The sequence below is a fragment of the Engystomops pustulosus genome, chromosome 10 (assembly GCF_040894005.1).
Source record: "Engystomops pustulosus chromosome 10, aEngPut4.maternal, whole genome shotgun sequence".
Classification (NCBI taxonomy): Eukaryota; Metazoa; Chordata; class Amphibia; order Anura; family Leptodactylidae; genus Engystomops; species Engystomops pustulosus.
In genome coordinates this window covers 22,084,214-22,096,551 of record NC_092420.1, presented here as the reverse complement: position 1 = coordinate 22,096,551, position 12,338 = coordinate 22,084,214, and the positions used below count along the sequence as shown (strand labels likewise).

At 42.1% G+C, this 12,338-nt stretch overlaps 1 protein-coding gene across 3 annotated transcripts in view; it reads right to left on the bottom strand.

The window, feature by feature from the left end:
• The window catches only part of ARHGEF3 (Rho guanine nucleotide exchange factor 3), a 202,208-nt gene that overhangs the window by 111,070 nt on the left and 78,800 nt on the right, over positions 1 to 12,338 (bottom strand). The window contains exon 1 of one of the 3 annotated variants that reach the window (XM_072128461.1): positions 582 to 725. The exons of the other annotated variants lie outside the window; for them this stretch is intronic. Coding sequence (XP_071984562.1) covers positions 582 to 614 — 33 coding nt within the window. The 5' untranslated portion in view covers positions 615 to 725. Of the gene's footprint in view, positions 1 to 581; positions 726 to 12,338 lie in introns of those variants that run through there. 3 annotated transcript variants of the gene reach the window in all.

Here is a 12,338-nt window from a genome sequence, read left to right as displayed (position 1 = left end):
GGGATACACAAAGTGACAGCTTGTCAGGGGGCACGCCTTTGATGCCCAGTCTGCCATGAGACAAAAGCTTTCTCCTAACTTGTTCTTCATGTATGGACAGTACATACATGCATTAACATATCAATTTCGTAAATATATTTTGGAACGATGGTTAAAATTGTAGGGTCAAATTGTACCACCGCAAGAATTTCTATATTTAAAACATGAGAGGGTATTGGTTCTCATTGAGGAGATGTAGTGCCCCATGGTATAAATGTATACAAATTAGCTCTTATTAGCCAAACCAGAGATCTACGGTTAAGTATAAATAATTTATATGCACTATACAAACAAAAGCAGAAAAATAAAAAATCATATAACTTACAAAAGCAAAAAAAACAAAATAGTAGAAATCACGTATAAAAATATTACAATTTTGGAACGCACAGATTATCAGACATCAGGATCTTCTGTGCGCATGCAGCAGGTCATTTATAAAGTTTGGCTAAATTGATAAAAATAGTAAATCTTTGTGATGTCCGAAGCTCGTTAGACTTGTATATGAAGTGGGTCCGCACAGGGATAGGTTGGAGTTGACTCACCTGATGATGCACAAAACAGCAGCACCACACCATGAGGCTGCATGAGATGGAATTGCTAGCAGATATTTAATCTTCTCAGTGTGTGAGTGTACAGGACGAGGATCAGGAGGCTGCAGAGTTTGCGATACTGCTTCATGATTTCCTTCCAGCTGCCTCGCTAACCCCTCCCAGTGATCAGCCTAAAGTGCAAGGCAGGAAGCGACTATCTGTTGCTATCAGAAAAACGTATCATTCAGACGTTTCACCCTTATGTGTGGTTTGTTAAAAGGCACTTATTGGGGAAGACACATTACACCTCATAGACGAGGACTGATGCTGATACTTCATGCTGTCCTGTCTCCAGGGCTGTGGTTTGTGTCTGAGATAAGAGGATCAGTCATCAGGGTATGCTACATCTGGGCCCGGCTGATGCCCTTTGATGCTTCAGGGTGGTGGTCTGAGATATATGTGCCACACGCTGTCAGATAGATAAGAGGAAAGACTGGTACACCGCAACCGACTTCATCAACACAAAACCGTTCCCCAAGAAATATTAAAAATTCACCCTAATGTGCTGTCATCCAAATGCAAAGTCATAAGGATCTTCTTGTTTTCTCAGGTCAAAGGGTCATGGAGCAGACTCAACGATCGGCTTTGGCCACGCAATTGTGGTTGACGGCCGATCGGGCAAATTGACAATTTCCTAAATTAAAAGTTATGATTTATCTTATACCCTCGTTTATGCTGTGCAAGAAGGGGTGTTCCCGTGGCCAATCAGAGCCATGGCTAGTTGCTAGGGATGTGAGACGCCCATCAGGTAATACATCCAGGTCACACGGCTGAACCCAATTGTCAGGTCCGCTCATATCTAGTCATCGAATTCCATCATCCTTTTAGTGTGCCTTTGTCCAATAAAATGATGGATCTAGGAAGACGAGGGCTACTTCTGAAGGTCTATACATCCTGGATATGTGCTGGCACTGGTTAGACTTGCCCTAAAGTTGTAGGTCAGTACCCTGCTCCTTAGTAGTAACAGGAAGGAAACAATCATTGGCCATACTTACTAATTGGTGGGACCCTCACATATGCTGTAATGGGAGAGTTACTGACTTATTTACCTCTTGTCCAGTTATTATTCTTGTAATTATCCTCATTTTAAAATTCATTTAACATGTTATGAATTTTCCTAAAGCGAATCCGTCGTCAATTTTGACATTAGTAAACTGCAGCGCTAGGTATAGGACATGGAAACCTGTGTAACCGTATCTTTGTTTGTGTTATAAATAGAAGCAGGGCTATGAAAAGTGAATTTTTAGTGCAAGTGTGCAGCTCCAGGAAATGCCTGGGCAGGTCTATAAGCCTGAACAGCTTTCTGTTACACAGCCCCGCCCCTCTGCTCTGAGTGACTGCTGCAAGTATCCAACCATACTCCCGATACAGTTCATTCTCAAAGTAGAGGGGAGGAGCTAAGGAGCAGCACAGAACAGAGAACTAAAAAGCTCTTTAGGCTCAACCTGAGCCCTTGCAAGAACAGCAACAGAGCTGGATTATAACTTCACTTTTTACAGTCCTGTCACTACTAACAAGATGCATAAATGTCTGGTTACACAGCTCTCCAGGGCTGGCGCATAACACTGTCTGTAGCTTTGTATGGTCAAAACTGATGACAGATCCCCTTTAAATTACTGTTCTGATTTAGAGACATGATGAAATTTTGGCTTTTTAATCTGGCAATGAATTTTGGCCAAGTTTTCTAAACAAAATGAAAACTGAGGATGGCAACTGTTGCCGTCATCCTTTGGAGGAAGAAGTTCTTTCTGACAAAGGGTTACAATTGATTACAGCCGCCATGTATCAGAATTATTTAATGAGCAGCCAATCAGGTTAGTAAGTAAACTAATAAATGATCTATTGGGTTGTTGTATGGGGAGATCCTCTGCTTATTGTCTTCCACAGTTTTGTACCTTAGTTCCTATGTGTTTACAGCTGAGGAAACTTCCTCAGACTTCCTATCACTTCCCAAATCATACAGACCCGGGCAAAAGCCTATGGGGAAAGGAAGTTAGGTTATTATTGACAGGAAGTGTGGTTTTCCCTCTGGTATCGGAAAAGGCAATCACGGAGGGTGTAAGGGTTGAACCAGATGACCCTTCTTGTTCCATTCTTCGACAGCTCAAATTCTGTGAACTGAGAAAAATCACTATTTTTGGTTTCAATAAATTCATAGTATTCAATTTAAAAAAAGTTGTGGCATAAACTCCCTTTCAGCCCCTGAGTTGATCTGTCTAGGTCCTGTTCCTGGAATATAATAATAATCTTTACTTATATAGCGCCATCGTAGCGCTCTACAGATTATAGGGAACATATACAAATAAAATAAGACATTACAGAATAATAACAATAGCAGTGAGGGCTCCGTTCGTAAGAGCTTACAGTCTAAGTGGGTGACACAAGAGGTAGAAGAGCTTGTATAATGGGCCAGACAATTTTTTTTTTTAACAAGGAAATGGAATAAAAATGTAATAAATAAAAATGCTGCTGCTTGAACCAGCCATCAGCCGCCATCTTATTTATAGTCTAAGGTCAATGGGACTGCAGAGAATGCTGCAGCCTGGAATCTGCCGTTTGCCGAATAACAGATGGGGTAGTACACAGAATTGGTAAATAAAGAGAGAGTTAAAGTTGCCTACAGTGAGAGAGTGTAATAGGCTGCATTAAAAAATGGGGTTTAAGAGCGTGTTTGAAGCTCTGGAGGTTGGGTATTAGTCTGATAGACCGGGGTAGGGTATTCCAGAGAACTGGTGTAGATTGGGAGAAGTCTGGGAGACGTGTAGAAAGTTCGATTAAGGAAGAAAATTATCTAAGATCACTGGTAGATTGAAGAGAACGGGTTGAGCAATAGACTGAGATGAGAGAGGGGAGGTAAAGGGGGGCAGCATTATGCAGAGCTTTGTGGATGAGGGTGATAAATTTAAACTGTACTTGGAAGGAGACTGGCGACCAGTGCAGTAATTGGCACAAATTGGAGGTATGTGTAGCGTTTGGTCTGAAAGACGAGCCTGGCTGCTGTGTTAAGAATACAATGTAGAGGAGAGAGTTTAGTAAGATGAAGATTCCTTACAGTAGCCTAGACCAGAATCAGAGCGACAATTAGTATTTCAGAGGTTTCAATTGTAAGAAATGGTCGGAAATGTCTAGAAATGTTTTTAAGGTGCATCCGGCAATGATAAAATGTAGTGATAAGACCTGATCTAATTTGGTTGATTGGTCTAGGAAAAAATCAGTGGCATAGAGGGTAGATCACTGCTGAAGTCAGTCAATCATGGGCCATTTTTGACAAATGCTGAGGCCTGTGACTGGCGGCAGCAATCACCTGGCACAATCAGGAGGTCACCGCTGACGTCAGCCAGGGTCTGTGATCGGTCACTGCTGGAAATTGAAGAACAGGGAAAAGCAAATTGGAAAACACCTTTAATTTGGAAAACATTAGAGACCAAGAGGAGCATTGACATTCTTGTGAAGAATGCTTGACCCTTAAGTAATTCCCGGTCTAGATGCCGTAGTCTTAACTTGTGTGATGAGACATTTGTATGGACATGAAAGACACAATTTCAGGAACACTGGAGCTTCCATGCTTAGGAAACGTGAACATCACAAAGCTTGGCTAAGTGCCACGTCTATAGCCAGCTGCAAATGGCTAAAAAGACTGTTTCCTTCAACACAAAAATATATGAAAACAATGAAAATGTTGATGGAGGGTATAGGGCTCTGGAACGGGTTGTCCATTCAGGAAATAAGGGTTCTGCGGCAGGACAACAGCAGCCACCTGGCTCCATATCACAGGCCTGGCAAAAAACTGTTTACTCAGCGAATTATAGCATATTAACAAGCAGTAAACTGGCGAGTGCTTGTACATAAAAATGATCTATATAATGTTTATCACTTGTCTACATCTTCAAAGTCTGCATTCCGTCAGCGGAGGGGAAGATGAGACCGAGCCTATTCAGACCCTTCCAATCGCTGCAGGCCTCGGAGATGAAAGTGAGAGACAGATCACACAAGTAATGAAATCCTGATGTGATGTTTATAGATTATGTGTAATCTATGATACAAATTGTGAAGCCCACCCATCATGCGTAACTACACTTTGATTTGTTTAGGAGATTCCTAAACCCAGAAACAATTTTTGAACTAATTTTCAGCGCTACGCTGCAGCATTAGACGACAGGACGTCACAACTATCCTTTAAGGCGACCTTTGAGTGGTCTTGGGTTGTGGACAGAAAACATACAAACGTGGTTAAACGTTGCTATGTACGCTAGCGGTTGTGGAGTCATTGAAGAGACTCCAATAGCATTTGGCAGAATTTTCAATATAGTTACAGACCTCACATTTATTAAAGTGAAGTTTATGCTTTGATTTCACCTTCCATTATCACCTTATTTGGTCTCATATTCCCCCTGCACAACCAGTCTGCGATTAAGAGCCCAATTATCCAACTTTGGAAGTAATATAACCCAATACGGCCAAGTTTGTGATGACCACTCTGGTACTGACCCGACATAAACCCATGGATGACGTTGAAAGATTTAGATGTGTAGGAACAAAGAATGTAAGAAACTTAGCACTTAGGTTTACATGACCCCCACTCAAATCTTGTTACAGGTGATATCAGGGGTAATATAGTTCAACATGCCAAATAACAGTGTAAGGGTTTGTCTGGTATAGTTAAAGGGGTTGGCCACTAATAAAAAACTGTCCACGGTAGTTACAAGTCCTAATAGTGGTCTGCCTGTAGTCTGCAGGAGCAGCAGGTCATGTGACTTGCCAGCAGCAGGACCCAGAACTTCTTGTGATGTCCCATGTCCTGCTGGCGTCTTAGGGAAGTAGAGGGCAATGCAGTCATTACTGTCTGCATACCCCCTCCATAATAACCACTCCCATATGAATGGTCAGAGGGGTTTCATGTGTTGTTACAGACAAAAGTTTCCATACCCCTTGTTTTTTTTTTCCTCTCCTGTTTTATTAGTGAAAGCCTTCTCAAGTCCTACACCAAAGATAGATAAGCACAAGAGGCCAAATATGAATTTTTTTTGCACTTACATTATCACTTAATAATTCAGACTAACCAGTGACTGTCTTTAACGAGTTAAGTCATTAGAAACTTTGTCAGCTTCCCCATCTATCAGCTGTCACTGTGAGTAGAGCAGGAAAAGCTTATTTGTAATCACTATTATAAGCAGGAAAAAATTACAGAGAAACTGTTTATTGTAATAAATTATAATACAATGATAACTATTATCATCTGCACAATTGGATTATGTAACTTATTTTGAATATTTGTTACATTTTAAAAGGGTTGATTGGACATGGGCCCGCCATGGGTAAACAAGAGCATTAGAGCAGGTGAGTATAAGATTTTTAGTGTTTTTCTAGCCCACCCCCCAAGCCTAATTTTATTAAAGCCCATACAACCCCTTTAAGTACAAAGTGGTTATACTTCTATAGATCAGTCCTAGTCATGTGAATAGGAGTATGCGCTGCAATGCAATGCACAACCCTTATAAGTATATAACTACTATACACTATTGAGCTGTTTAGTGGGAGAACCAGGAGTTGACCCCCATGATTATCTTAAAAGGAATCTATTATCAGAAATTGACCTAATATACCAGATTAACACTTTCCTGTGGGAGAGCTTGACTTCCGTACTGAGCTCTCCGTTTCTATGACTGTATACAATTAACTAACGTCTCACTTCAAAGCTGAAGTGTATGATGCCGGGCCATGAAAGGAATATGATCTGGAAGGTGTCAATCTGCTTGACACCATATTAACAGTGGTTTAGTAGGTCATTTTTTGCTGACTGGTTCCCTCTAAGAACATTCAAATTTAAGTCCTCACGTACAAAATCGCGCAATTTTTGTTTTTCACAGTGACACTCAATGTGGTATAACAATCACCTACACAGAAGGAGATGCAATTGTTGCGTTCACACAACTTGAGTTAAAAGAGAGGAAAGTGTCCTCCTGTATCCCTTTTCCTGGAAACGCTTTAAGATTTCCGTACACACGTATATCCTGGATTCCGAAGACAAAGCCACTCACGGTATACACGGATCTTAAAGAACATAACATAGACAAGGGAAGGGGGTTACAAAATCCTCTCTGAGACAGAAGGATTTCAGGATTTCTTCTTTCAAATGTAGTTATACTGCACTCAAAATAGTGTACGGACAGGTTGCCAACTAGATACATAGTTCTCATGAGAACTGTCTGCATGATAGGGGTTTAAATAGTAAAACAGCATATTTTCCATTTTGAAGGAGAAAAATACTGCTATCTTTTATCATAGGATCTTTTAATAGTGAAATCCGGCTATTTATATCCCTGCTAATGTTATACACAAGACGAATAGGAGCATTATACGCTGGTGAAGGGGTAAAAAGGCCATCATGAAGCGTCCTAGCTGCAAGACAGAAGGCTAGTGTATGGTAACATCACATCCCATACTTGGTGCTCAGCTGTATTTCAATATAAAGCAGAAGTTGGTGGACATGAGATACAGATAATTCAGTATGGGTGTGTGTGTGTTTGTGTATGTGTGCATCTTTCCGGCAATGTGGGAAATGAAAGAATGCTAAAACTTGTAGACAATGTATAAAATACATGAATATGTATGCCATTGACCTTAAAGGGAACCTACCACCACGGATCCATCTATAAAGGTAGATCGGGTGGTAGGTGGATCTATAGGACGTGAGAATAATCCTTAATAACTGCTAATCCTCACATCCCCGCACTTTTTAAATAACTTTTAGTCCCCTAATATGTAAATTTTCTAAAGAGGCTACTATGGTGTGGAGTAGCCGGAGCTGAGGCTACATGGCACGGCTACTCCACACCCCAGTAGCCTCTTCGATCTTCCTACCTGAAATCTTCGGCACGAAGCTCCTAGTTGTTGCGCGCTCTCGTCTGACAAAGCTGCTGTCTGCGCATGCGCAGAACAGCAGGCCTGCGTCTGCACGGTCACTGATTCGAAGCGGGCCTGTTGTTCTGCGCATGCACAGGTTTCTCGGACTAGGGCGCGCAGCTACAAGGAGCTGCGCAACGAAGATTTTGGGTAGGAGGATCGAAGAGGCTACGGAGGCGTGGAGTAGCCGCGCCGTGTCGCCTCAGCTCTGGCTACTCCACACCCCAGTAGCCTCTTTAGAAAAATTACATGTGAGGATTAGCCCTTAAAAGGGATATCCTCACGTCCTATAGATCCACCTACCACCCGATCTACCTTTATAGGTAGATTCGTTGTGGTAGGTTCCCTTTAACCCTAATAATAAAAGTCTAAAATGATGTAAACCACCAAACACAAAAGCAATGTATAAAATAACAATGTAAGATGAGGAATACTATAAAATCCCTCAAATATATACAGGGTAAGGTGGGATTATAGGGTCTCAAACCAGTCAGTGGAGCTGTATTACAGATCTGTATAGCTAAGCAAATGTGCAGGAGGCCTTAGAGATCCCTAGAGAATCTGAAAAGAGGCCATTTATCGTGTGTATGTTTGATTGTCAGGTGCAGCCTAAGCGGGATATGAATGAGGGCTCTTCACGAAGCAGAAAGGAACTCATTACCAGGTATATGAATGACCCTATAGATCCATGTGCTGACACTGAGCAGGATCAACCAACAATCTCTACTTCAATGAATCCTCTTACACATGGCAGCTGACCCGGTGTTAGTAAAGGTTGTAATAATGTTTTTTTTTTTTCTGTACAACGTGTTCCAGACATGTAAGATGTTACTGACAGCCTCCAGTCCTTCATGTAGATACATTTATAATTATGTCCTGTCCATCAGTCACTGTAAACATTCAGGTTGAGGGGCGGATGGTGTGCACCATCTAATATGATGATATTACATACAATATATTGCAAAATAAACATGTTAGGGGGTGGCGCAACTTTCAAGAAAATTACTTACAATTGGCATGGTGGTGGAGCAGGGGGGCACCATTTTGACCTACTCCCATCACAAGTGCGGGGTTCCCGTTAGCCCGCTGTAGTGAACTGGCAGCTCAGTCATGTGAGATAAATAAGTACAGAGCTCAGTAATCCCATACATAACATAGAGTCAATGCTGGAGCCTTTAACTTGCTGCTCCACTGTTGGACAGGACCCCCATTCTAGCGATTGGTGGGGCACAGAAATCAGTCCCCAACCAATCAGCTAGTTACCCTTACGGTGTGGAGAGGGGATAACATTAAAATTTGAGACAACTCGAGGCAAGGGCTGAAACATAACAGCAGAAGACGCATTACCTGATGCATCCCCCACCACTTCAGCGCCCCCTGCTGGTGTGTGGTCATACCTGCCTGCTTTAATGAGGTCATGGTGATGGGTGGTGCAAATGCCCAATCCTAATCTTCCCTGACATCTAGGAAATGTGTCTCCAATACACATTACATGGTTGTCTAATACTGCAGAATCCATAGGTCTGGCAAACATATAGATGTTTGTTTGTCTAATATGCAGTAAATTGCACCATCTTTATGAAATTGCCACAATTTTTTGACCAATCAGCTCGCCCTCTGTAAACTTTTGCTCTTATGATACTAATAAAACACTGTATGTGCCCCTATGACTTTTCGTAGACAAGTTGTCTCATTTCTCAGTTCATTTTCCCTCCGTTATAAACAATTCTATTTATCAGCTGTTCCTAAGACGATAAATCATAAATATAACAAATAAAAGAGCTTTTTGTACATTTTCATTGCTATTCTTGGCTTGTGTCAGGCTCGGACCAGGTGTGTGCTGTCCGGAGGGGAAGCCAGGAGCTGTCAGTGCCATGTACCAAGGCGTAGAATAATTTCACGGCACCTCTGGGCAGAGACAGAACAAACCAAAAATGGCCAGTGCCCTTTGGATTGACCCACCCTTCTCCGCAGAACACACCCGTGACCTTAAAGTGCGTTCATCAAAGATTTTCTTTTTCTTGTCCGAATGGAAAAAAAACAATGCAATTGCCAAAGTAAGTAACATTTCTTATTCTTTAGTGATTTCCCTAATAGCTAAGAATGTAAAAGAAAAAAAAATTAAGTAACATAATTGACACTCAACTGGAATCCAGTATAAGTGCGTGTAGGGGGGTCATTATGGGAGACTGTCTAGACCATAACCCTGCTTCCATCTCTGGTGTGGATTCCTGGCAGTGATCCTCTCTATATGATTCACATACAGTGTTTCCATACATTGCCAGCTATGAGTCACAGACTAAATCCTGCAGGTGCTCTGGTAAGTTATGAAAAAGGGGCAGCCTGTGTCTTTAAAATATTCGTATGCGCTCATTTTAGCTGTAAACACCGACATTCTTCAGCTTCATTCTTAGACGACTATAAGTCACGTTCCAAACTCCAAACACTCGTGGTTTATAAACCTTCTTGCATCTGAAACGTTTTATCAAGCCGGCTCCTTGGGCTGCATGCAGAGAGCTCTATGGCGGCACCTTGCTGTTTGATACTACAAATCCATAGGAACGCCTTGTCGTAATATATACTGTTATATATGGCACCGTATTACAGGGTCACCCGTTTCTGTAACCAATTTTGTGTGTAGTTTTATTAGAAAACATATTGGGGCACATTTATTTAGCCAATCCCTCGGAGTTCCCGAAAGTGCATTGTCCGACATCAATGCACTGTGGCGTGATTGTGCCACTGTGCGCCCGATATCCTGCATGTGTCGCTTCCCCGCTCAGGTCCGCCGGAGTTCACTATCTTCTTCCTGGTGCATGTAAGTGCATTGTCTTGCGACACAATTTGAATCTTAAATCCTGCGCTCAGTCGGATCCGACGGCCCACCCCCGATTTCTGTTGCATGAAAGCAGGCACCGCTGCGCCAAAATCCGATGGTGTGCGACACAATCCCCTGTTAAATCCCTGTCACAGTAGCGCAAATGCCGAAAATGTTGGGAAGTCCGACGGACCCTTGTAAATAAGCACCACCCTCTGCTTTTCAGCTACCAAACTCTGATGGTGAAATCTATACATATTCAGATAACTGTAATGAATCTAGGTTACGTCTACTTCACAGTGTGAAATACGAACTATGTGGTGGCCGAATTTCACGGACCTCTGGGGACAGTATCACGGTTATATATACAAACTGGACAGTATTTAGATTGTGAGGAGTGGACCCAAAGTTTGGGTAAGTTTGTTTGAACTCACCTTATCACACCCAGTGCTAACATTCGTGATCAATGCTGCCACCGGGTTTTGAGTGTAAACCCTTTTTAAGGCAGAGAGCATGGAGCAGAAAGTAGGCAAGCCGAAAATGAGGCGTGAGAGACAAGTAAGCTGTTAAGACCTGCTCTGTTAGCTTTGTCTGTGGCATTTAAAGATTTAAAAGGAGGTGTTAGCGTTGTGTTTTCGGATACCCGACCCAAACTTTTGTTCCCGGTTCTGCCAAACCCGCCTGTGACGAAACGTGACGTTTTTGGACCCCTAAGGAGTACGCAAGATCGATTAATTATGCTTTTATAGAAACTCCCAGAACACATGGGTTCTGGGAGGCCCAGGAAGTGAGTTAGAGTTGTCCACACAACCTCCAGATATGGCACAAGAATAAATCACAACCCTGAATGTTTAAATGACCCCTTTCCCTAGCCTCAGTGAAACAGAACCTTATCAGCCCAGTAGGCCGCCACCTCACCAGTGGTGCTCTGATTATAATAGGTGCAGACACAGACTTTCACACCACTCTAGGACCCCTTCTATCTGGGATCAGGTTCAGAACCTTGGTGGAGTTCTAGCTTCTCAATGGGAAGTCGTAGGGTTACATTGATACTAGACATGACCCATTTGCTATGTTCCCATTCAAGGATATTTATATCTCTGTTTCCAAGAATGCTAGAGCCTATTGCGTCATAGCTATACCATACCCTGGCTAACCCAATGCCAAAAATGTATCTGGCCTTAGGCTGAGATAGACCATAACTCCATGACCGGGATATTAATATTTCCTTTGTCTCTTTTTTAAAAAGTGGAGGAAAACAGTCGGTACCTGCACCTCTGAGGAAATCCTTTGAGACTATACCTCCCGCAGAGTGAATGACACTTCTAGGCTATTCAATTAGGCTATTTAAGATGAGGCTGGAGAAAAGTGGGTGACTGCTACTACCGTAGCAATGATGAATATAATGCCCCCCTCCCCCAGGTACATGTGGCCTATATTCATCACACCGCCGAACCCAAACCCTTCTGGCTCCGCTGATCACTAATTATGATTACAATATGGCACAGTTAAGCTGTGAGATTTCAGGGACTCCTTGCATCATATATAACTATGATACTTGGACTCCTCCCGTCTCAAGAGTGTCCGATCCGTGAAATGTGTCAACTTTTTATTAGCCCTAATACGGAAAACTTGCATTGGCAAATCTTATCCTGACTGCAGGTCTAATAACTAGCAGCATCATAGAAATATATAAAGAAGATGCATTACACTAAATCAGAACAGAAATTATGAATCAGTCTCAACCTACTTATAGGCATTGACTTCTCAGATCAAACACTAGAGAAGGTCTCAGTTCAGACCAATAAACAGACACTTAGATTTCCTTGGTTTGCACTTCAGTGCTCTGTCACCACATTGCAGTAGAGATAAGGTAAAGAGCAACATATCATTGAGATCATTTATAGGGGGTATAAGAAAGGAATAACCATGTATCTTAGGAATATTTTAGATTGTAGACATTTGATTTTTCTTAACAAAGGATATAA